The sequence below is a fragment of the Strix uralensis genome, chromosome 4, assembly GCF_047716275.1.
Source record: "Strix uralensis isolate ZFMK-TIS-50842 chromosome 4, bStrUra1, whole genome shotgun sequence".
In the NCBI taxonomy this organism is placed as follows: domain Eukaryota; kingdom Metazoa; phylum Chordata; class Aves; order Strigiformes; family Strigidae; genus Strix; species Strix uralensis.
The window spans coordinates 12780258-12807513 of NC_133975.1; the positions used below are offsets into that span (position 1 = coordinate 12780258).

At 37.0% G+C, this 27256-nt stretch overlaps 1 protein-coding gene across 1 annotated transcript in view; it reads right to left on the reverse strand.

Annotated features, from left to right (window-relative positions):
- Window positions 1-27256, reverse strand: part of SORCS2 (sortilin related VPS10 domain containing receptor 2) — a 573028-nt gene that overhangs the window by 8373 nt on the left and 537399 nt on the right. Inside the window, exons 15-25 of the mRNA XM_074865689.1 lie at window positions 26679-26799; window positions 25203-25336; window positions 24493-24621; window positions 22928-23099; window positions 19324-19510; window positions 15321-15454; window positions 13867-13990; window positions 11985-12097; window positions 10236-10361; window positions 5446-5545; window positions 3872-3974 (exon numbers count right to left, since the gene is read on the reverse strand). Of these exons, the coding sequence (XP_074721790.1) occupies window positions 3872-3974; window positions 5446-5545; window positions 10236-10361; window positions 11985-12097; window positions 13867-13990; window positions 15321-15454; window positions 19324-19510; window positions 22928-23099; window positions 24493-24621; window positions 25203-25336; window positions 26679-26799 (1443 nt within the window). The remainder of the gene's footprint in view (window positions 1-3871; window positions 3975-5445; window positions 5546-10235; window positions 10362-11984; window positions 12098-13866; window positions 13991-15320; window positions 15455-19323; window positions 19511-22927; window positions 23100-24492; window positions 24622-25202; window positions 25337-26678; window positions 26800-27256) is intronic.

Consider the following 27256-nt stretch of genomic DNA (forward strand, 5'->3'; position numbering starts at 1 on the left):
CCAAACTATCTAAACCAATCTTTGTTCATTTGTGGGATACAGCTAGAATTAGTTTTTCAAGCCATCAGCATTTATAATTTAAAATTTACTTTTAATTTACTACTCTGAATTGCTTACCTACTTTGATCACAAAGGATCAGAACTCTGCATGTCTCAAGATTTTCTGGCTTTCTATTTTTTTTGTCTAAAGCAACCAACCCCTCTCAGGATTGCCAGGAGTCGCTCCACGAGCTCTGGGGACTCCAGTACCAGTTTTATGAGCACATGTTCCTGGTGAGAAGTGGCTGGATGCACAAATAGGCCATTAGATAAAACGGGGGTGGGGGTGGGGTTGGGGAGGGCAAGGAGATGAAATGATAAACGCTTGCAATTTTACTGCATATAAGAACAGAGGGGAGCAGTCTTCCTAGTCAGTGTTCAAGTATCTGGGATTAGGCCAACCAGAACGGATGTAACCTACAGTCACCTAATCATTAGCCAGACAGCCATGACAGCTCTGATTATCCAGCAGACATTACTATTTTAGTTTTGATTAGGGTAGTGGGAAATCATACAATTTTAATCTTTTCTTTTTAATGGGCATCCCTTCAGGAGAGATGAGATGGCATTGGTTTTTACTATGCATATAACCAATCAGCCAAAATCCCAGTACCTCTCTATGAATCTGCCTCTGTTTTCCCCCTACCCTGCTACTTAACTAAATAAAACACTCTGTTTGTTTTCTGCATATGAGGCATCTGACACAGAATCTTATGCAGGATTGTTATTTTCAGATTACTGTTCTACCCCAAACTAGTTTTGTGAGATTTACTTCTTGTGAGGGATACCAGTTTTTAGTGCTGGGTATTGCAGTTTTCAGAAAATGGGAAATTAAACAGGACCAGCAAGTTTTATCACAGCTGTCCTGATTGCCTTGAAAGATTCATAAAAAAGAGGTACTAGATTAGTCCCTTATGGCTTGTCAACACCGTCTTTCATCTCTCAATTCTGCCTGACAAAAATTAGTGTAAATTAAGATCCAAGTTCTTATGACATTAACTTCAGAAATAATCTGGGCAGGTAGGACAGGTGACCATGCATGGGTACAAGGGGCTTCGGCACTCAGGAACCATTGGGCAGTTTGTGCAGGTTTCTCCATTTTCTATTGAACCTATAAGATGGTCTACACAGAAGTCCTCTATTTTCTCTTTACTTTTCATCACAAGTCCTGAACGGTGCCTCTGCTCGTTGCAAATGGATGAAATGCTCTCACATATGAAGCCGTAACCTCCCTGCCAGTCCAGTCACCATCTTATCTGCAAGCAAGTCTTTCCATCTTAACCTCAAGAACTGTCCTTTGGGCTGGCAAAGAGAGAGAAAGAGAGAAAGAATAGTCCAAGGCATGTCCATGCAGTCTTTTGCAGATTATCTGCTTTGCCTGAGCCCCAATGCCAACTGCAATTCCTGTAGACACAATTACTATAGTGATAAAACTAAGATTAATAAACATTTCTGTGACTTGGGGAAAAAATGAGTTTTAACCCTTTTCTGAAGGGAGTATCTGACTATCAACTTACTTAAATGAAAGGAAAGCACCACCAAATGTCTTTCATCTCCTCCTTAATTTTGTGACTCATACATAAAAATTATGGACAGTATTAACATTTCAACACCTTATACATGTCTGTAATTTCTATGTGGAAATAATTCATATTTGTATTTGTATGTGTTGTCTGAGTTACCATATGGCCTAGTGTTATTCTGCTGAAATTATCTCCTAAAATTGAACAATTTTTTTTGCCTACGGCATTCTTCCAGCAAATTAATTTTTAACATACAGGCAGATAATATTGACAGCCTGCCTTTGTGCATTACAACTTGCAACCTTTATATCTATAAAGGACACTCAGTTTCATAGCCTCAGTCCCTATGGACCAGTTTGTAAACTTACATACTCACTGTACTGACTTTAAAGTGACTATACTTGCAAGTAAGTATTCCGTGGGGATCCAGCATTTCACCATCCGTCTTTATAAACACAGGAAAGGCTTTTTTTAAGGGATTAAAGATTTGGGTGGGAGAGGAGTTCACAGGGAGCACATGGAGAAAAAGTGATTTTTCAAACATAGCACCGATTAGACACTCAATATTCTCTGAAGATCAAATTGCAAATGAAGGATGCAACCAAAAAAAATTGTCATCTTGGAAAAGCTTAGCAGGAATATTTAGAAATAATTCTGTCAAATATATCAGAAACAGATATGATACGGACTAAAATTGAATACTACCGCATGGTCATCCATCAATGCCAACAGCAGTTTTCAGGCTACTGAGAAACATTTGAATATATCTCACAGTTCTCCTCACTTGCACCTAAATTAAACCCCCACAAAATTTAAATGAAAATTATTTTCACAAATTATAAATCGAAGTGTGAGAGACATTAAAGTTCGCAATCTGCAAATTGTACTATAGTTTCCTCCTTAATAAAAGCTCTATTTATAAAGCAATGGTTCATTGGGCATTTTAGAAAGAACTCAAAGAAAATAATTTTTTTTCTCCCTTTCTTGAATATTTTATAGTTTTGCCATGCAGTAATTGTGTCTGTTATTTAATTGTTCTCATTTAAGAGCTAATAAAAGATATAAATCATACAGCTTTCGGAAGATAACACAAGCAAGCTTTATGATCCCACACTACAGTCAGCAAATCCTCCATGTATTGCTGCTGAAATAATATAATTACATCACATCAACCATTTTTATGCTTTTCCTTGCTGCAGGCACCTAAAATAATGAAATGAATTTTTATTCAGTTGTAGACAGTCTGATACGGCATTCTGTGCTTTGTCCTTTAGAGCAATCAGCCACTCTGAGCTCTAAGAAACAGGTGCTGCAGCAAGAAAATTAAGAGATTCTTGGAAAAAAAGGTTTTCTCTATTCACTTAAAAACTCTTTAACTAAACAAACTCTTACTTAAATGCTACCTATGCTTACAGCTATCACAAACTCAGTGTCGCACCCACTTCTATAAACTTACATTTATTTCAAATAAAAATCTATCTTTAAAGAGTAAGACAAATCAGTAGGAATCCTCAATGAGTGAGGACATCAGGATTTGACGATGATGAAGGCTTGTTTCCAGTATGATCAAACCCAATAGCTTCTAAATGCTCCAGAGATACAAACTAACAAGAGCACAGCCAATGATTACACAAACATGTCAACAAAACCAAAATTCTTTAAATTGCACAGCACCCTAGTAGCTACGATTAAAATAAATTGCAGACTAAAGACCTATCAGACCATCAAAGACTGGCATGGTATCCCCTGTCAATTTTGAGAATGCATCTCTCATAAAGGCCATTTTCAGAATTATTTCTTCCCTCAACATGCTCTAGTGTCAAATTAACGCTAATCTGTTTCCATCACTCATGTATGAGTATTACATCACAAATGTAATGTGTGCAAAGAGAAACTCCAGAGCTATGCATTTTGATAAAACTACTTTTTTTTAAGCAAATCAGCATTGCAGATGCACTCACTGTCCTGATAGCTTTAGTTTGTTCATAACTGCTAGGAGTAATGAGGGAGGAATTAATCAGGAATAATACTTTAGCTCAGCTCTCTTTCTTCATGGTATTATTTAGACAAGCTGAACAAACTCTCCATAGTTCCCATATCACTGCTATTTATCTTGGAACACAGCAAGTGAAAGCAAGCCTCAGTGAAGTACCTTGATATCTGAAAAGTTCAGAAAAACATAATTTTCAAAGCAGTGGACTCTTTGCAATTCTTCCAAGAAATCTCCTTTTCAAATAAACTCTGTTTTGCTGATCTGCGGACAATTCTAATTCTTAAAATGTATATGTTGTTGATTAAGGTTTACTTGCCTTTTGAACTTGTAGAGGATGAAAGCCCCAACTGCGACTAGACAGATAACAAAGAGAACCACAATAGCCCAGTAGCCACTGCCTCCTCCAATCCTCTGAGAGTCTGAAATACAAAATAAGACAGCTTAGCATGTCCTCTTTCAGGTCAGTCACATTCTTGGGCTTTCTTTTCTATCTAATTGTCAGGTCAAAACCATTTTTTGCTATTTGTGTAACCTCCTCTTTTCACTCCATCCGCAGCCTCTTCAAAAAGGCAACAACACAAAATTAATTGGTGCCTTGTGCCTGAAGGACAGAGGACCAATTAAAAACCCAAAAACCAAAGCCCCGAGGTCTTAATTATTTGCATACTCACTGTTTGGTTTTTTTTCTGAGAATCTAGTTATCGTAGGAAATGATGACATACCCTAAGTACATGCATGGCAAAAGCAGGGCTGTATTAATTCACAGATGAACTAAGATCGTACATTGGTAAAGGCTGGAATGAACATGGGCTTCTTCCAATCCCAGCCTTTTCTGCTGGCTAACAAAAGTTAGCCCTTTAAACCAGAGAAGGTAACACAGCAAAACTGCAGCACGATTATACACTAGAGACCAGATAAAAGAGCTCTGTCTTCTACAGAGAGCCGACAGATAAAATATCACACCAGTATTTACAGAAATTGATTGTGGTCAGCTAAGCTGTTCTCCCACAACACACTGAAACAAGAAAGAAGGATATATTATGGGATATGATACACAAACAAAAATTACAGGACATTCTAATACAAGCTTCATGTCAAAGCTGAACCTTCTGTTTAAAACATCTTTTTAACGTATTTCTGTTCAAAATACACACACATATATGCACACATACTCTCTTCAACCAGTTTCCAGGTACATAGTGAATACAGAGATGCAGGAAATGCATGCAACCCCCCTGTTTCCATTTGTTTTAAACACATATAGGCATATAATTTATCTCAGGACAGGATTAGCTATGTGGAGACCCTACAGCAAGCTTCACGTCAGTTGATTTGAAGATCTCAAACTGACTTCCACTGCAAGGCAGAGATGCAAGGCTATGTCCCAGATCCCTGGAGTTATATCTGCAGAGTTAATGGCTGAAGTAAAGAAACTCTGCTTCCTTGGCAGCCAAGGCAGCCGAAGTGCTTCACCAGATGTTTTTTTTGAAGCCTGGTTGGCTCTTCCTTCAGAGCACTGTTTTCTATAATATAGGTGTTTAGTTAATCTCACGGTTACACAGAAAAAAGCAAGAACCTTCTGAAACAAATCATGATGTATGACAAAAATGGAAATATGTAACAAATATTTATTTGGTGATTGTTAACAAGTACCAAATGAAAATATACCCATATATACGTGTGTGTGTGTATGTATATACACATTTACATACATATATATACACATACATATTTATGTGTGTATCTACACCTAACAAGTACCAAGTAAATATATCTGTATGTGTGTATATGTACACATCTATACTGATACAAAGAACTTCTCCTTAACTTATCAGAACTCAGACAGGCATCCAAAGGTTGGTCTGTTGGAAGCTTTGTTTATATATTTACCTGATCTGGAGTCAGCTAAAGTCACTAGGACCCAGTATCCTCCCCTCAGAAAGAAACTGATGTTGTGTGCATTCAAGGCCTGCTTTATAGCCGCTATTCTCTGAAAATACAAGAGAGAATTTCAGATGTCTTGCACTCTGTTCCACTTTGAGAGACTCAATGCTCTAAAAAGGAAAACCTCTGGTTCATTAAATGGTGAGAAACTCATAAAACATTTGTCAGCAGTGAGCTGAAATCTTAAAGAAATTCCATATTTAAAAATCATGCAAAACTCCACAAGCCATAAAAGCTGAAAATGTCAAATCTTTACAGCCAAATCTTTCTTTCTGCTTCCCAAAGCCTTTACATTTACCCAGGATGTGACAGACAGCATGTCATTTGCATGCGCTATTGGGTTTACCTTAGTCATAACTCACACAGTGCATAATCCATATTAAAAACTCTCCATTCTTCTAACCTATCAGAAGAAAACCTGTGATGTCACTTTAGATTTCTTGCTATGAAAAGTAACTGCTATTTGATAATGAACTGCACATCGTAATTTACCTCATCTCCTTACCTATAATGGGATGAATTCCATTTATACCTCATTTTTAACAATACTCTGTAGAAATATATACATCCATCCATGTGGAAAAAATCAGGATTCCTCCTATTTTTCTCCAGTGGATAGAGCAGAGTAAAATATGGTCTCTCACATTTTTATGGAGCAGAACCATTAAATATACCATCATATCCTAACCCCAGATGACAAATTGTCTGAATTTTCCCTTCTACTTGCTTGTGTCTTCAACATGAGTAATTTTCTAAAAGATCAAAGCTAGTTTTATACTCTATGCCTTATAATTTAGGATACGACTTCCCACAGGATGCCAAATTAGAAATACGCTTTATATCCATGAAACCTTCACGAGTAACTCGTTTTATGATATTATCAATTACGGTGCTCATCTTTGACAAGCCTTTGCAGTATAATAGATAGAAATCTCTGTAGTCTCTCTCATGTTATGGACAGAGACAGTACAGAAGTTGAAATTCAAATATCCTTACTCATATTGAGGAATATCTAACTTCTGAAGCCATTCAACTGACTATTACTTTTTCCTGTGGGTAAATGACTCAACATAAGGGTGATGTGAGCATGGCCTCAATTATTTTACAAGACAGCTACTCCAGATAGCTCCTTAGTATTTATCTTTTTGCCCAAAGTCTGAAAAGAGAATGGATATGACAACTATACTGATTAGCAGCCTTTAAAATGATGCAGGCACCACTGAAATAGAGTTACTTTGTCTCAGTCCAGGTTAATTCACATGTTCATGGTATACAATGCAAGAGGGACCAGTACTTTAGGCTAATCTGACTTTCAGCCAGTAAATGAAATGACTGAGCCCCACAGCTTTGGATACATCATATTATCCTGGCAGGAGTTTGAAGAATCCAACATTTGCTCTGGTTTTTGCTTAAGTGACTAACACTTGTTCGTTATTTCTCTCTCCACCCCTGGGCTCCCATCCAAGCCTATACAAACTACACTTCCACAGGTCAAAAATTTGAACCTCATGTGAATCCAGACAAAGGTTCTGGCTTATTTATTTCACTGTTAGATTTATGGTTGTTTCAGTACTCATGGTTTTTTGGTTTGTTTTTTTTTTTTTTTCTGTCCCAAGGTATTTATTGAGCACAGTGCTGCGACCTCTTCAAGTTTTTAAAAAACAAATCCAGTGTTTGGAGTTCCTCCCTAGACTCTCTAAGTTAAGGTTCTTATACCAGCATTTGAATTTTCTATCATCTTTTTCTACGTCCTTTCCAATGCTGATATTTGAAGATGTGATCACAATGGTTCCTGCACTGTGGTATAAGAATGCAAAAATAATGACTCTATTCAAACTCTTACCCACTTATACATCTGGATGTCTGACTTGCCCTTTTTGCCAAAGTAACTCACTGGGAATTTTCATGTAGTAGTTTGTCTAGATAGAGCCCCAAATATTCCTCAGAGCCACTGCTTTCCAGGCTATAGTTTAAATGAACTTTAATTAACCCTTTCAACTGGAGTCATCCCACCTGACATTAGACATGTAACAGATGTGCATAAATTAAGCAACTGAGTCTTCCTCTAGAGTCAATGATTAGAATGAAATAATTTTGAAATTGCTGTGTTCTTAAAACCAGGTTAAGGCACACTCAGCTTTTATTTCTACATGCATAGATTTGAAAGAAAAAGGGCTTTTGTCAGAATGGAATCAAATTTCAGAATCATTCAAAGGGCTCCTAATATTACACTACCAACTTACTTATGATCTTTGTTATTGCTGGCTACTTTTACCAGTAATAACTCCTATTCCAGATCACTAGCTTAATAAATAGCATCACATCACAACACTCCATGTAAAACACCAATAGAAACTCCACCAAGCAGGTGTTCTCTGCCTAACGAACAAATTATTGCCTTTAACAATCCTTCTGAAATCACATCCCAAATCTAAAAGGTTTTCAGCCAAGAACAAATAGGTTCTCTTTAAGGGAAGACATTTCATAAGTATGTCTAAGTTAAGGATTTTAGGAACACCTCCTCCAAACGTGCAGAAAACATTTTGCATTGGTGAGTCTTCACAACAGTGTCACAACACTGACTTTGAGAACTGGCACTAGCAGGATGACAAAACACATCCTTCCAGTGAAACATGATGAAGACCTTCAAGATTCTACTCTGGTAACAGTGACACTATGAGTATTTTCCTGTTGAGTTAGCCAGTTACTGCTTCTAAGTTTATTTACATAGGCTATATTTTCAGGATATTTCCTGACTCATAATGGATTCCAATACAACACACATTTTATCAAAATTTATGCCATTCAATTCTAAATCAACAAATTTATATGCACATATCAACAGCTAAAGTAGTGTCCCTTGACAATAATACAAAAATAGAAATGTAGGCAGCTGACACTAGAAGTCTGGCTCTACAGCATTATAGTCTTATATAAAACAATTGGTGTTGAAGTGTGATACTAGTGTACCTTATCACTGAATAGCACAGGTCACTGTAATTGCTTCTGTTTCCCTTTGTTCCTGCTCCAACGAAATGTAGGTTGTACCATATTTGGTATTTCCATACATGTAATCCCCAACTACCACTGGTCTGACCTGGTACATCCTAACAATGTCAGAAATGTACATCTATTCTCCAGATTATACAATTACTTTCACCTTTCAGTGCTCCTCTAGTTTCAGAAAACCTTTGCAAGGTCTTACCAGAGGACTACTTGTTACAGAAACTGTGTCCTGCTAAACTACTGTAATTTCCCCATAGCCCCACTGAACAGAAGTTTTCGCAAATCATTTGCAATATGTGATTGTTCTTCTTTATGCTTTGGAGTAACTCACAGGATATTTCAGACACAAACATGAAAAAAACCTTGCAACAGCATTAATTATAATTGATGATATTCTTTAAGCTGCCTTGAAGCACAGTGCTAATATAACATTTGAGATTTAAAGGGAACTAATATGCATAACACCACTTTGAACTGAAATGAAATGTTTGCACAACCTATGATCTATCACCATCAGTTCCCTTAAATCATTAAAGACGTCCATTCCATATATGCTCAGAATGAAGAGAAACAAATTCCTTCAGAGGCTACACCTTGCTTCTTCAAGAAGTGGAAGGACACAAATAATTTTGAAGTGGTAATAGTCGCCCGTCTGAAAGCCATAGTTCATGACTGACTCTCTACTAAAGAAACAACCCATTAAAATTAACCATTTCCTGTCATATATTCAGGATTTCAGACTTCCAGGAATTCCCACTGTGATAACAGAGGGAGAGCAGTAGGGGTTTGGGGTTGCCTCAAAGCAGAAAATTTGGTACATTTACACTGTATTCTGTGCATTTTAAAGACACCTGTTGGAGTACTTCCACATCAACATACTGCTTTGGACCTTCCAAAGTGTGCCCCATCAATTCCAAACACAATCTACTGGTTTTGTGTTAATAGGAAGAGCTTAGTTTTACCTACTTCTCCAGCTCTTTGGATACTGTGACCTCGTCTCAAAAATGCCTTTCAAAACTAACAATAGCTTACACTGGTATTCTTTGTAACTGGCAGGACTTGAACTGCAAGATACAGGCACAGTGTTGGGATCTGTTCCTTCTCTATCACAGCAAAAGGACAAATATCATAAATTGTAAGTGTCAGTCTTCTGATTTTCAACTGGCATAAGGTCTTTTATTATGGAAGAAATATGGTTTGGAAATAAGTAGGGAGAAACTAATGTTTGATTTTCATTCCTGTGTTCACTATATTTGATTCCTGCGGATTGAAAAGGACATTTGCTCATAAAGGCAGAAACTACTGCTTGATGCTCTTTACATTATAGGTCAACTATTAAGGTTCTGTTTCTGTTTGACCTGAAATGTAAATCTAAAGACAGTGCAGAGATGGTTCATCCTTCTTCAGAAATATCAGTGTTCTAAATACACTCTTTGCTCTACCAGATCTTCATAGACTGACATGCCATCACTGTTGTTTCTGTTTAAAAAACAGATCATTATTGTTTATTCTTGAGTAACACACTAATACCAGTAAGCAGTAGATTATGCTGTGTCCAGCACAGCAGTCATAGCTGTTGCTAGCTTTTACATGTCTCTTGTCAGGTGGGAGTGAGATCTTCACATAGTTAGGAAGCACCTTTTAATTTCACATAAAGACAAAGAGAGTACAGCCACTGATTGAAGAACAGGATGGAACTGTCCTAACCAGAAATACATTGCTCTGGTTACCTTATCACTAGTTACACTTCTCTTCCTTTTTGGTTGGTTTGCTGGTAGTAGCACATGCAAGTCAGCAGTTGTGGGCAGACCAGGTTTCACGACTGTCATGAGTGTTTCTTTGGGTATATTGGTTTCCTGTGAAGACAAAGGCATATGACCAATTATAGGACAGCGTCCTTTATATGTAATAGAAAATACATAAGGAAACTCCACACGTCTTTTGGTTTTTGGTGTTCAGATCCTTAATATTTAGAGGGGATTCCAACAGAAGCTAAAACATGAACAAAGCCAAACATAAATTAACTGAAATGTGAGCTGCTCTTTGAAGATTGGAAGAGCTAAGCATTGTTATCACATTAAAGCAATTTAGTGGCATCATGGAAAGAAGCAAAATGAAGTGGTATGCAGTTTTAGCAAAACTCTGCAATGGTTGTGCATTTCCAGGGTAACATAAAAAAAAATTCCTATGTGATTTAGGAACCTTTGTGTGCCATTCAGACATTTAGTAGACTTAGAAGGGCACATTCATTACAGCTAACTTTAGCTTAAGGAGGCTACTTTTCCATCTGTGTTTGATGGATGGAAAAAAGTCTTCCAGGGTGAGATTAAGAGCACTAAATTGAGTTCCTGAAATTGTAATGAATACCTTCATCCCCCACTGAAAGTCAAGTGTATTCCTTTTCAAAATAGTTTGGCCAAATTTTGCTTTTAGTCCCAAATTCCTCCATCCAATGTATAAAACAGCCACACAATTCTAATGACAACACCCTGGGCACTTCCTGTAGCCTTCCTCAAACAGATTCTGAAATTGCATTAAATCATTCATATGTGTTTGCAAATCATTTAACAATTATTAAAATGCAAGGGCTATTTTATAAGGGAGTAAAATATTTGTTTGACTGACACTGTTTATGGAATGGGTTTAAGTTGATAAAAGAGGGAAATTAATTTGACATTTGATATGAACCATTAAAAAAAGGCAGAAAACGGTATAAAGTCAAAATTGTAGAACTGATTTGCACAACTACAAATGCAGGAAAAGTCAAGTGATTTCAAATGCAAGTATTTTAAAAACATTATCAACCTGCACCTCAGTGCTATTGCCCTCACAAAAGTCAGTGTGTGCACACTCGGTTGCTTGCAGCATGTGTACCTGAAAGGCACAGCTCTAAAGCTCACAGTTTTCACGGGGTGCTCTTTACTTACCTCACAGCAGTGCTGCATGACTTTGTCCTTGATTTAACCTACAGGGTTCAGCTGCTCCCAATCCACATTTCTTTTGTGAATGTGATCTAAAAAACCAGCTGTACGATCTGTGGGTCTACATCTTATATAGTATTTCCAAAGTTACACTACTGACATTGTAAATTCTTTCTGCTTTGCTATTACACAAAGACTATGTCTTTTATATTACACAGCATCCTTTGCTTAACTTCTAAATATATCACATTTAAGCTACTCTTCCTGTTTTGGAGTCAGCAGTATTTGCCAATATGTCTATCCCTAATCCCAGAGAGCAATATTTAGCATTAATTGCCAATTAGGCTGTGTTAGTTCTGAACTGTCTATGCTACAATATCATCATCTACAGCCTGCATGTAAAAGCAACACTAGGCTCAAACTTGTTTGAAATGTGGCTCATGAGGTTCACTTTATTATTTTGCTCTGCCTCCTTTTTTCTAAATGAGAAGGCATTAACTTAACCTTCAAGCTTTACAACTGGTGAGGGAACATTTTACGAGCAATCTGAAAGAGCACCTTTGCAAGAAGTCGTGTTACTACCCGCCCTATGTCTTCCCTCCACTCTGGTATGTCGGGGTTGTACATGTCCAGGTGCTTAGTAAACTTCAGAGGAAGAACATGAAAATGATCTAGAAAAAAAAAACAAAACAAACAGCCAAACATTTTTGAACAAGTAATAAACCACATTGCAAAAACAGTTTTGTAGAAATAAAAGCTGAAAATATGTGTTTGGCATTATTTGCTGTGCAGCACAGCAGTATCTAGGAACCCCACTACTCTTGCATGGAGCAAGAGTACGGTCCTGTCAGGCACTCTATTTCTTTCTGTATTTTCATCAACATCATCTAATTTGTGCCTAAAGATAAAAAAGTAGGAAGAAAAAAAATAACAAAGCAGATTTACATACATGCTCTGGGGTCATAACCTTCCCAATAATTTTTCCTTAGGACAATACACCACACAGACATGGTTAGTTTCTTTTATGTGTAATGGGTATGCGCCAATGGATTTCATTCTCACTGAATCATAAACATATGTTTTTTGCCCATTACATGTTCCTGTTTTTCATGTAAAATGAATACTTTACATACTCCATAAACTAGCTACAAAAATAAGAACATAAATGAGATGACAAAGGCTAAGTACTGCCCTCTTTGAAAAAAATAAAAACAAGGTACACCCACAACATTTCTTTGGATATTGTCAAAAATGTCTGAAATACTGGAAATGGGCTGTTCCTCAGTAAACAGTAAAATCTTCCCTTTCCCTTTATAGGCTCTTGGATGAACACCTGGGGAACTTCATGCAAAGCAGAGAAAGAGATCCTCTGGAATTCATGAGTCAAACCTGGCCTCCCCAACACTTCCAACAGAATTGTATTTTAATGTGGTTTTCTTTTCCAAAGGTTTCTTTATTTCCCTCATGGCCAGTACTTTCTTGCTCTTGGTATCAGGATTGGTCAATACTAAGAGCAGAAGAAGCATTGCAAAGCCAAAGTCATTGATCTAGTCACCCTTAAGAGGGTTATACTACTAAAGATTTCTAAAAAAGTGGATGTACTTATAAGTGGTATCCGAAACATTAAATCCATTTATCTTAGGAAAGGAGAAGGTTTGTAAAAGCTCCATTTAGCATGAGTGTGATTTTTACCATTATTTTAAGTAAATAAGTACGCTAAAAGCAAAAATAACAGACAATAGAGATGTATCATGTTATGTATTTCATGATATCTGAAGGCTTTTAGCTCTGCATTAAAAAGAAGGTTTTTCACTTATCAGAATTCCCACATGTGACAGCACAAATACAAATGTAAATAATCTGTCGGCACTACATTTTTCACAGTATATTCTGCCTTGTCACCACATTGTAAGACACAACAAAACACACCAGGGCATAATGTGAAACAAGAGCTGAAGGGTTATTCAATAATTACAACGGAGCTATATTTGATCCAAACTCTCAGATAAACATCAAAGGAACAGTGATATATTGAGATAAAAAGCAATTATTTCACATAGTTTTTAATGCTGAGAGCATATATATAACTAATTTTTTTTTTCAGAGATATTTAAACTACTTTATTTAGAAATTCTAAGAAACTTTCTAATCATAGGCCAAAATACTACTTAAGCACTAGTGCTACATATAGCAGTTGGGAACCACAGTAACATTTAAAATAAGCAAAGGAAACAGAATGTTTTGGATAAAACCCTTCCATACAATCACACTGTTCAACTTCACAGAGTTACCTAGTGACAGTTCACCCCTCTAATTTTAAGAATTAAATGCGGCATTAGATATAATTTTACAACAGGTTCAGTGGTGTCAGGGTTGATTTAAGAGGTATAAGAAACAAGTACTCATGAAACAAAAAAAATTAAGAAGAGGAATGTCTCACCAAAAACGTGGACAACTTTTGAGTCCTGAAGCATGGAGCTCCCACAGGAAGCTTGGACAGTAACTCTGATGTCACCTGTCTCAGCAAAGTTTGTCACCAGAAAACTCTCCAATGTAAGGAGTGGCTTTAAAAAACAAGGAAAAATTGAAAATAGAATTTCAGCAAGAACCATGAGAACAGTGTCTGAAGAAAATGTCATTAAAATTTTATCAAAAATTCACATCAATTACACAGTCAACATTTTATCAAACTCTTCAATTATAAGTTTCAATACAGGATTTCTTTCCCTAAATGAATCCTTTATAAACAGAATAGCTGACAGATGAGGCAAACATTTCTTTTAGAATAATCATTAGAATATTAGGTTTTCATTCAGATCCCACTGAAATAAATGGATTTTGAGGCAGGCTCAACAATCCCAACAAGATCATATGTAGCAAGTCATTTGCCTCAAATAATGTAGGGTATGTCAGGGTCAAAAGGATTAATTCTGTTGATTTAGAGCATGACCCATGAAGTACACCAGTCCACCATAACCTCCAAGATGGAACTGAAATACTCTGTTCCTTGATCACATCTGTATGAATTACAAAACCCTTCACAACACTACACTGATCTGCAGTGCCTGTTCTAGCAATGGCAAAGTCAACAATAATGAACAGATACAGGCTGGGATTATGGTAGACAGCACATTTACAAGAAGAAAGTTCATTGTGCTTATCTGAAGCATTCCTCTGTCACACTTGGTCTATCCCATAAAGAAAATATTTTACTTATCTGTTATTGAAAGAATTATCTTAAAAGAAATTAATCCAGATTGACAAGAAATATTGCCAATAGAAATACTTGGATATTTATTGCTCTAGGATATGTTTATCCAGATTTTCTATCCCCAAATTAATATCATTAGATTGTCTGAGTGCTCTCGCTGTTTTGATATCTTTTTAGATATCTCAGTTATTTTTGACATGTCAGTTTATTTTAGACTCCCAGAAAATATTTTTCTATATAATGAATATATATATTTCTGTATAGCACATAAATTTACAGTACTCACATTATCAACATGAAAGTGCATAAATCTAAGTTTCATCATTCACCAATGCTATGATCCCAAATGCATTCCCCTCCACAAGTTTTTTTCCACAGGTAATGAAATAGAATGAATTTTTGTGCACCCCAAAGAAAATAGTTTAGAAATACAAACCAACTCTATGAGAGAAATTTCCATTTCCACATAATTAGCAATAAAGGGAAATTAATATCTTAAACATATGTGATAAAACAGAGGAAGTTTGATAACACTTGCCATGAGACATAACTGGCTATTTGGAATGAAAGATGGTCTAAAAGAAGTAATGCAACATGGTAGCATTTCTATTAAAGTAAAAGGTGACACTCAACTTTTATTGGAAAGAGACTGAAAATAATATCAGTAAAAAATGATCATCTACCTGAAGATTGTTTCCTATCCACCAGTAGAATACAGTCAAATTAGGGTTCTTAGGCAGTATGATGGCTGTCAGGTTGACCTCCTGGTTTCTCCCAACGACTGGAACCACTTCTAAATTTAAAGCCTGCAGTGGAGCTGAATAAAAGTTCCAAAAACATCATTGGACAAGCATCCATCAATTTATTAATGCCTCTTTCCCCAGAAGTCTCTCACCTACACACCATAACGTCCTGAATTGATTCTTCCCTCCCTCCTGCTTTTACATCTGCACTGAAAGCTATGGGCATAATTGGAAGGACCTCATTTCAACTAAAAAAACCCTTCAAAAAACCCACAAAGAAAATCCTAGAGCAATGAGACCAATGACCAAAATGCACCTCTGATGCACTTTTTTTTTGGTGCATGTCCAGTTCTATAAAACATAAGCAAACATCCTAGGTTAAAATATGGAAAAGGCGATCTCAGCTTTTTTTTTTTAAAAAAAGTAATAAAAGATCAAATTAATAGAAATCTAAAAAATCTCAAACTGCTAAGGGAAAAGCAGAAAACTGAAAAAGAATGTTGCTGACTACTCATTTTATTATAAAATATCAGCTGTTAGGCTCACACCACACAAACTCTCATTAATGTATGCTTTAAAATACATGTGTACATCAGCAGAGCGTTTATTTGCAAATCAAAACAGATAACCTCTGTACCTCAAAATGTGCCTTAGACTAAGTTTATACCTTTCTGAACTTTTGCCTACAGATGCTGTAAACATTATTATTTGTATAAAAGAAATGCGTCATTACGGTGATTTTATCTGCTTCTTAATGTTGTATTTTGCTTCATAGTACAACAACTTTACTAATAGAAAATCTTTCCCTTGGAGGTTTCCGAGTATATCTTTTTCAGAATGTCTGAAGGTAAAAGCTTTATAATAGTATAATGTGATAACTGGAATTTCTTAACTTCAGCTGCACCATCTATCCAGGATACCAAACCACTGGATGGTCCAAAAGGCATTCGTTACATAGAATGAATACTAATCCATCCATTTTGGTTTCATTTTAAATATCTTTTAACTCATTCAAAAGTCTTTCATCTCAGTGCAAACTTAAAGGTAATTAACACTGATCCAAAGTCTTTCTCTTACTCTCTTTCATGAATTGAATCATTGCCCGTTCACTTCTAATTCACTTTGACTAAACTGATTGAACTTGAGACCAAGTTGATTGAGCTGTGCACACCCTCTTTTTCCACCTCACTTCAACCATCCTGTCTGCTGCTTCATCCAAAGCGCTTTCATTTTGTTTTCTCCGATAACTCTTTAACCGCCCAGATGAATTCAAGACATGTTGGGTCTTTAAACAAATGGTTACTTCAATAGTTTCTTTACCAAAACAGAGTTAAAATGTTCCTCCTGTTGCTGGTGTTTTGAGGAAAATTCAGAATTTATAGGAATTAAATTTGTTCCTCCTAGAAACAGATTTTCCTTCTGACAAGGCAAATCAAAGAAGTCTGGAGGGATCTGCATCACTGTTTTTATTTTGCCATAAATTTACATTTTCCCAGAGGAAACTGATAGTTTTGAGATATGGTTTTGCTCCTGAAGAAGGTTACTTTCTTTTCCAAAATTTTTAGAGAAGTTGTTTGGTACTTGAATGATGACTGTTATTTCAAGTTTACCATTCCTATATATTAAAGACCTAAAAGTAATTATTGTGAGTCCTTCTGCTTGTTTCAGCCACACAATTCCATAATTCATTTGAACAAGCTACATAGCACCCTTAAGTGTGTACAATAAGGAATGAAGTTGACTTACTTGATTTCTGTTTAATGAAGCTACAATTTCAGTACAGTTTTCAAAGCTCCATGACTATTCGCACACTATGGAGACTACTGTTTCATGATGAAGAATATATATGCCTGGTTCTTCTTCAGGTCTTTTTATTTTGGGTTACCTACTACATTTATACTACCAGATTTGCTCTAATTTCTCTTACAGTTCATTGACAAGTTGTACATTGTGTGATCTGGATCAGAAAGCATAATCTGGACAACAGGACAAAGTTCATATAATTGTCCTACATTACAGAGCATCCCATAGCAACAGAACTTGGCAGGAGTACAAAATATTCCCTTTATCATCTGTTCCTGAAAAAATTCCCTGAGAATACACCAGCTGGAGACAGAGTGAAAGCAGGACTCTACAGATGTTTCTGCTTTCATGGTATTCCACAGTAAAAAATGTAACTGAATGCTATTAGCGTTCCTCTAGAATGTAGAAATAGCAGTTTAATTAGTGCCAGCTAATTTCCTCAGATCTTGTAATTTACTTAAAAAAATTAAACAGAATAAATCACATAGAAAGGATTTATTCAAGTGGGCTGAGTAACACGCTTCCATGAGTCTTTTAGACCATGTGCGGCACCCATGGACAAGCTCAGAATTGGACCACATGTGCTTTCAGTGCTCTGCTGCCTCTGCACTTCGACACCAAAAACCTCTTAATGCACCAGTCATTTTATTTGTGAAAAATACCTCTGGCTTCTACAATTTGTAAATCCACTGCATAAAACACAATCAACATATTTTATTTTTAATGCTTATCCTGATGTAGGTCACACCAGAAGCACATTTTGAGAAAACGCCTGTTCCGCTTTCCGTCAGGGCTTGCTACTGCTTGTCATTCTCTGAACAGTAAGAAGTTGTTCTCGCTGGAGAGAAGGTTGTTACACAGAGTTTTTTGCTGTTCATTGCTTGTACAGATCTGTTCCTGTGCTTAATCTACTTCTCAGTACCTAGAAGCTCCTAAAAATAAAAGTAATGGTGAAGCCTTAAGTAATTTATCTGAGCTCCCTGGACTTGTCAAATGATTTAAAAACCAAACACAACAAAGAAAGAGATAATGAAACAGAGGTGGAGAATTTAATTCTGATCCTTTCCATTTGATTTTAATAGGAGATTGACCATTAGCATCAATGGGTTCCGCTCCATCTGCTAATCAAAGCAGAACTGGAAACTCTGGACTCAAGGACTCTGACTAGTAAAATACATAAATATCAGCTGTCACTAAACAGGCTGACATAAAGCACATGAATCTGTGCATAGCCTTGTATGTGGCTCCAGCAGTTTCCATTGCTTTGGGATTAGGATGGAAGACACGCCACTCACAACAGATGGAAACAGACACCTGGAGAATGCAAGATGAGTATCTTTTCTTTTGATGTTACTTGTCTCTGAATTTTTGACACATCTGAAAACAGGCAAAGCAATAGCTCTCTTGAATCTCAAAAGAAGAAGAAAATTCAGTTCCATTTATGAGTATCCTTCTTCATTTCAATTATGAGATAACTGAGGTACATTAAGTTTGCGATGGTGCATGATATTCCTTGTGCCATGCTATTCTTTTCTTTTAAATCTATTTGATGGGGTTTTTTAGGTCTTAATTAAGGAGAGGAAGAGAAGTCAAGTAATACTGCCTGCCAACATAAAGTTATACCTAAGTGCCACTTTAAAACTTTGTGAGAATTAACTACCTCAGATCTTGATTCTAGTACTTTAATAAGTAGCCTGACTTTTAGAAACACTGAGATTTTGATTATTTTTTAAAATAATTCAAGAGCTAATACATTTCTCAACACAGCTCTTCACTTGCTTTGCAGCAACTAGAAGCTCCTAAGAAGACATAGCTTGAAGTGTTAAATTTTATCTGCTAAGACTGCCAATGAGGTATTGAGTCAGGAATATGGATCAAATCTGAGATTTGAACTGAGGTATGCTTGCTATATAATGATTAATACACCATCCTCCCAAATCCAAACAAAACTAACTCTGACCTCCTAATACATTAGGTTTACAAGTCTCTGCATTAACATACAGCACTGCAAGACTGCATGAGGTTATTGAAAAAATATACATTTTTCCTAATTGTAATTAGTAATTTTCCTTACTACTTCACAGTTGTCATGAGGCTTTTACCCAGCAGCAAAAGTAAGAAAAAAAAAGAGCTGATTTACAGTTGACTTGGATGAACACCACAGCCTCATCATGCCCAGCCACATTCTCAGCCTTCACTGATACACGGTAAATCCCAGGATTCTCATAGCGGTGACGGATGGGTTCTCCAGTCATCGTAAGGTTCACATATATCGCCTTAAAGCCATCTCCAAGATCTACCTGGTATTTGGTATTCAGTGTATCACCCTAAAAGGAAAATAGATCAAAAATATTTTAAATGGTCAGAACTGAAATAGACAGGACACATGATTACAACCATTTCCTGAATCACAACAGCATCTCCAGCCCCAGCCAGATATTTTGACTTAATTGCAATAGTTGCAATAAAAGCGCTACACCCATGGCAAAGATTTTAGTGCAACAGATGTTGTGTGCATTAGTAGATATAATAGCACCTTACTGTGGAAATTTGGTATCTTAAAATAAGACACCCCAGATCACTAACCAAGTTGTGTGACACAGAAGCCATCACTCTTGTCTCAATGCAGCTGGACATTAACTAACATAATGAACGGTGCAGGGCAACACCACATTCAGTTGCAAACAACTGAATATTGTTATTTTAGTGAATTACCACTCATCCAGTGAATCTCTAGCCTATGCAATTATAAAGTAAAATCAATTGGTTTAGACCTTCTTCAGAGCACCTTTGAACCACACCCTCTGAGTGTCAACCATATCGCCTTCAAGATCCAAGCTGGGATCTTCACACAGAGTTGTACTGCATTATACAGAGCTACCAGCATGTCTAGAACTAACATGCTCTACTGCAAAATTAGATGCATGCTTAATGAAGCAGATTATTGAGCTGAGTTTGGGAAAGGGTTTAAAAGACTAGCTAAATAATTCTGTCATGTCAAGCATCTCACAGAATTTATAATTCACTGCACTTCTGCTAAGTGCTCCTTTAAGTGACACTGTCTTCCCAAACTCAGGCCTAAAATACTGCAAGAGTGATTCTACTGTCAGAGGATGAACATATGCCCATCACTCATGTTGTCACAGTGTGGCTGTCTGGGAGAGAAGTCAGGCCTGTGCTACATGGACTGGTGATGGGGATGGAGTCAAAGAAAAATTCATTTTAGCTGCGAGCAGCAACACTTTCTCAATAGTACTGGGAGCACTGTCTTAGCAAGCTGTCCTGCTTCCCTGGTCTTCAGTAATACGTTCCTGCTCCCTTGCCACAGTACACGGCCATGACAATCATGCAATTAAAACAGGCTGCAGGGCCAGGCTTGGTAGAAAATCCTCCATATCATGAAAACAGATATGCCTCTAAGAAAGGAACACATACATCCATATGCTAGTCAGGTGACCTGAATGGCCATCAGATCAGAGAAGGATTGTCACCCATCAAAGTATTCAAAAATCACTTCACTTCCCATAGGCCACTCTCTGAAATAGGTTTATATCAAAATCTAAACCCAGAAGGCAGCACTAATGTGATATCAAAGGAAGCAACAAAGCCTAGAACTTACATACCCTGGCTTTACAAAGGGAAGGAAAACATACTATTATTTCCTCTTTTTATTATTTTGCAGTTTGGTTGATTTTCTTCCATGTTTTATCGGATGAAAGAGCATTGCTTATAATGTAAAAGAATACCCATAATAAGGAACCCTACAGGTTATCAAATATGTAAACACCATATTTCAACACACATAAAGGACCTTGAAAGCTTCTTCACTGTGAATATTTTTTTCCAAATAACATATTTCTTTTGACAACAGATGGGTAGAATTTAGCAGAGGAGATAATATGTTATTAAAGTTTAAAGCAAAAGAGATGCCTTCTTGACAGCAATATGCCAGTAAGTGGAATCTCTTTAGATGACATTAGCTTGCAAACAGTTCTTGTTCGCTCTTCCTTATGTTAACAAGTATACATGCATTTTTTCTTTCTAGGTGAGACAGAAATCAGTGTTGAAAGCCAGTAGATGCAAGCTTCTCTTGATGTTTTATTCTAATAGCTTCTCTAGTGTAAAGATGAGAGTGCTGTCTTCAAAACACTAAGGCACTTCTGTTTCCCTGACTAGGAAAGACAGAGAGCAGTAGACAGATAACAAAAGTCACATATGGAAAAGGCAGCTAATTTTAAAAGGAATTGAGGCTTCCACTTCCATGCAAAATAAATGACTGTCATGACATTATTTATTCATACATTCAGCCAACAGAATTTGGGAAAAAATAATTACAATTACAATTATAATTATAAATTATTATTTTTTTAAGGTCACTTACAAACTGCCCAAACATATCCAAAGTCTGCTTTCTTTACTCCCTGATGTCTGGCATTCTTGCACCTAGTAACATGCATCCACATAAACTAGTAAATTAATTTTGTTCAGCAGAGAAAGGGGCATGTTTTGGTTTATCCTAGTAGAGCTGTTTCTTAAACGCAGTAATTGTTATGAATTCTTACTAGACCTTGTTGTATAGATTAAATCCTAAACAACGCTCAGGACATTTGAGTATAAATATTCTTCTCAGCCATAGGGGGCAGCAAACTGCTACACTTCTAAATCTGCCTTCCACGTCAATGTACCGAGCAACGACTGCATCAGAAAACACAACACGGGATTCCCTTCAAGATCCTTCACTTCTGAAGATTTTTGAATAGTTTTAAATGTTTTACATATTGCCACAGAGATTCATGAAAGCTTCAGTAGGAAAGTAAAACTGCCAATGAAAATCATTAGAGTCCAAATTGCAACCAAATGCTCTAGTCTTACAATAAACATTTCTAAACAAATTATAAAAAGAGAAGGCAGCGCAACTTGCCACATAAACCGTTGGGGCACTGCAAGCATTGGGGTGCAGAGCTGTGAAGCGTTAAGCAGCCTGGTGTTCTGCATGTAACCTTGATTCCATTACAGAAATAAATCCCAAGTGTCTGATTTATATTGCACAGGTTTGCCAAAATGTGTGAACTTTCTTCAAGTTCTTGCAAATCAGTGGGGTTAGCCAGGAAGTACAATAGTCCAGTAACATGAACACAGGAGTTATAGCCTAATGCTAAAAAACTAGCTTTAGGAAACATACGCATGGCAAACAATTCATCCAAAAGTTACTCACTGCTGTTGGTCAGGGCCTTAGGGCATTGTCTTTCTCAATAAACAGAAGAAAACATACCTTTGGCGATACAACTAATATATAATAAATGTTCTTATGCTGTGCTCTTTGCTGATTTCTGTAAAGCTTTACCTCATTCCTGTCTGAAAGGCAGATTCTCAAAAACACTTAAACCAGAATACTAAATGTTCTCTGCATTTCTGTTCTTCTCTGATACAGCAGCTGAAATTTTCAGTCCAAGGAGACCTTCATAATTTACTTCCCTTGATTTTCCAAGAAGCCATTGCCTTTAAGGAATAATGACTGGCTAAGCTGCTGAGGAGACAAATTCCATTCTCTGGACAGAACTTGGTGGTTCACTGAGCTTACTAGATCGTCCAATTCACTTGAAAACAGAAGTTGCAATATTTAGAGAGTCATTCATCTTTGTCTCAAGCACAAATTAATCTTCAGTCAGCAGCAAAGCAGGTAGGAGAGAAATGAACCCTAAAAATAGAAAGGAAACTTTCATAAAGCCAATGTTCATTACTACCTGCTCTTGTCTGACGATGAAGGTGATGTCTTCCCCAGGCTTAACAGCCAGGCTTTCTTCTCTGATGCTGATCTGAAGTCCCTTGGGAGCAATCAATGGACACATATGCTGTGCTAAGTTCTGCTGCAGGTCTATGCCACCTTCACACACATTAGAAACAACTTTCCTGTATCTGCAAAAACAATAAGCAGTGAGCACAGTGAATCGGAGGTGAGCAGAAGAATGCCATCAGGGCCACCAAATGCAAGTGTGATGGTAGCTAATGAACATTCCTTTGGTTCACAGACAAGATCGCAGATGCTCAAAACCGACTCATGATGCAAATACTTTGATGAGGGACATTGCCTTTACTGAGTAAAACCTGTTGAAGAAAGGATGTGAAGCATGAGCAGGATTCCACTTGCATGCACTGCAAGAGTCTGCCTTTTCAAATTTAGAAACATTCCTGACCAGCCCTCCAGGAGCTAGACACTCTCCTGTCCTCTCTGCCATACCCCTTCCTAGTATTCAACAGTCTTCAGTGTTCTAGAGTTCTTGGTTCAAACCCCAAAGATCAGGAAGAAATTAGATCAAGCAGCTTCTGCATTAACCCAGAACCAATTGCTTAACTGCTGCTCTCAAATCTATGTCTTTATTAAAACACTGAAAGTATTTATTTAATGTAACAGTATAAAAGAGTGAAAGGCCTAACACTTTTAAAGAACTAATAATGAAATACTTGGATGTGTACAGATTTATTTACAGATCAGTTTCACTCAGGTATGTTATTTTTAAACATCCTTTAAAATCAGAGTCAGATTTCACTCTTTTGAATTCCTATTCTGTATATCACAGCTGTCAGGCGCAGCCCAAAAGGCATCATTTTCCTCGGTAAGGCAAATATACACAGAGACCATGATTCTAGTGCCAGATTTGACATTTCATCATTTGGTTCTCATCTCCGCAGCCGACAGAGATGATGTTATGATAAGCCAGAATAGATGCCAGCTGCAAGTTATTCTCAGCACAGACGTCAGACTATATTGTAATGTATATTCTATGTGGTATTGTTTACAGTTACTAGTGCTTTCCTTTGATTCTGAGTGTCCCATATGGTCAGGAAAAGAATCTATTCTCCACAGAACTCCTTACCCCTATGGAAGTGAAAGGCTGGGAAGTTCCGTGAGATGTTACTGGCTTCTTAGAGTAATTAATTGGATTCAGTCTGAAAATTGGTCTGACCCCAAGCAATGGGCTAAAAGAAAAAGCTCTGAATGGACTTTCCTATAAGAAGTGTAACAATGGCTACAAAACATTACAAAAAAAATAGCAAGAACAAGACAGCTCCCCCTCTTCTCAAATGGATTCATTTTTGATCTCCTGTGAACATGCAAAGTTACAATTTCTCTTTCATTAGTCTGTAGGAAACTTCTGCACGTGCTCTAAGTCAGAGTCAGAACTTTTACATTTCCCAGTTTTTACTGTTTGCCTACAGCTCCTTCAAACCACTTTTGCGGCCCTTAGTCAGAATGTTCTCCTCTTCTCTGGAAGGCTTTGCAAGCCAGCTGAAAGCAAAATCAGCTTACCCAGTGCTGCTGGTGTATGCCTGCCCCAGCATGCAGTCCTCAGGAGGCGCTTCTGGGTTAAACCAAAAGTCAGCAAAGCATTTGCTAGACTCCGACTTCAGAGGTACAGAGCGCTCAAACCCATAATCACTGAAAAATATCAACACCGAGTATGTTACTATCCCCACTTCATTTAGCAGTCTAATTTGGGGTGGATGAGATGATGTTTTTAACAGTAAAAAGATTTTGTTAGTATTATTCTACCAATTGAACATACAAGTTGATGAAGCCAGTTCTGTTCTAAGTCTAATTTCAACGGGAGTTGTGTACTCTTGGGAAAAACTTGTTGTAATTACTTTGTCAGTTCTGCAAATTAATTCTCTTGATAGCTTAGATTTTTAAAAGGTTTATTTTGCTACTCAGACCAACACATTTCTTCTGGTTTTTTTTGCTTCATTTACAAATAGAAGGGGTTTGCTTGCCTTATGAATCAATCCAATGGTCATTTTTTAAGTCTTGATCAACACAGAAAAACATCAAGATTTGTTCAGTCAGGTGAAACAAATACTCAAAACATGGCAATGTTTTTAAACAAAGGCAAATGCAAAAGCAACCTGCCTATTTGTTTATACACAGCTATCTGGGGAGAAGGGCAAAAGGAGGAAAATAAATCCATCTGAAATTCTAAGTAACTATTTACTAGCAATAAATCAAAAGGTCCACAGACTCACCATAAGAAATCAGAGTTCACACATTCACAAACTTTGGATGTGAGAGCTGATGTGAAACTTCTCCCTTTAATGCACCATGATGAAATCTTCCTCTTTCGAAAGCTCCTCTGCTGGCCCATGATGCAACGATCACCCTGAACATCAAAGCACCGGACTTAATGCACACCATAACTTACACCACACAGACGTGACCTTATGTTGTACTGAAAAAGGCTGGTCTTGCTGCCAAGACTGTAAACTTGTATCGACTCTCTCATATTCAAAGGTATAGGCATAGAAAACTGTCATATCCGCTGCTGTCCATTAATGGGCCCTTACACAGTTGCAGCATATGCTGTATTTCAGGGCATAAATCCAAAGATGTACATGAAAATTCAAGCGCAATTTAACCCATGTTTCATCTGTGCACAATCTAGGCACAACCCTACAACTGGCCATTTAAAACTTCTGTGTGGATGCAGATGGCTGAAGTTCTATCTGAATCACCGTGTCTCTTGTCAGCAGTCAACACAAAGCACCAACCATGTGGACACAAGTAGAACGAAGACTATCTGAACACACTCCACTGGTAATTGGGCAGCTGCAAGTACTCTGTCAAAGTCATTTTAGCAGTTTCTAATTTCTGAAAGGCATTTCAATGCCAATATCCAAAGAAACTGTTATTCTTTAGGCTCAGATCTGCATAACATTCTTTGTAAATACACAGCATTCCCAAACAAGAAGTGTAAAATTAGGCATGAGAACCAGCAAATGAGAGCCGGAGAGCTGAAGTAACATAGAGTAAGTAGTATGCAAAAAAACCCCAACCCTGCAGAGAGTAAGAGAACAAATGTACTGGAAGAAGCAAAACATAATAATCAGAATAATTATGAATAAATATGACATATTCCCTTTAATGTAAAAAAACCCCTCACATTGGTCTATTTAATCAATACATTGAATAGAGAATGTAGCTTCCCAAAATTGGATTTGGCCAGAGCACCAGGATTAGCACAGCCTTAATGCATTATTGCAGAAATGGTATTGCCCAAAACAACTGGACCCCATTACATGATTGGTCCACCGAGATCCTAAATTACTTCTGGAATGGGCTTTACTTATAACAATTTATATATGAGTACAGTATGTGGTCAGGAAGTTGGCAGAACACATAAAGTGCATGTTGAAATTGCTTCGACCAATATTACACATTTTAGTTTATGGTATATGCTTCACAATCCAGCAGGACCACCTATTATTGTGGCAGACCACCAGATGTACTTGCGCCTTTTGCAGGACACAGATCACACAACCAAAAGGAACACGGAATCCTCTCCCATTTTAAAGTATTGTAAAATCAGCAAATACTAACATAAGGAGATCAAAGCTGGGGATGCAGCATCCAAACTCTATTTGAAAACATTTTCCTAGCACACAGGAAACGTGAATCTGAAAGCTACAGAAAAGTTGTGGCACTTAACATAAGACCAAGAATACCTGTAGATTTGTGAGCTCCCAAGACTCGTAGTCATCATCCATGCACTCCCTGGGGAAGGATGGTCTGAAGTCCACCTTCACCAGTTCCCAGTCCGAACGGTAACTAATATGTCCAAAGACTCTGAACAAAAGGATCAAAAGGAAAATCTTACTGCAAAGAAATATACATCTTACATTCAAATTTTCAGTTCTATCTTTTCCTTTCCACAGTCATGGTTTCCTACTAAAAGGTTCCTGGTTAATTTTTCTTTTATTCCTCTTCATATAAATGTGTCTAGTTAGAAAACATTTGATAATTGTCTATGAACCCTTACAAAGTAAAAATAATAGTTTGTAGATTAGAGATTTTTTTTTTCCCAGCAAACTATCCAGAAATTTAATGGGAAATGTACTACCTTTTATAAACCCAATATTTTTGTCTATTATCTTGTTATATGAAACATACAGAGCTCTCAGATTTTGATGGGGAGCTCAGATCCGGGAGCAGAACCCAGGATCACCAGATTCAATTTCCAGATCTGTCACTCATTCCTTATAATTATAGTGCAACTTCTTCAGTTGTTTTTGTTGTTGGGGTT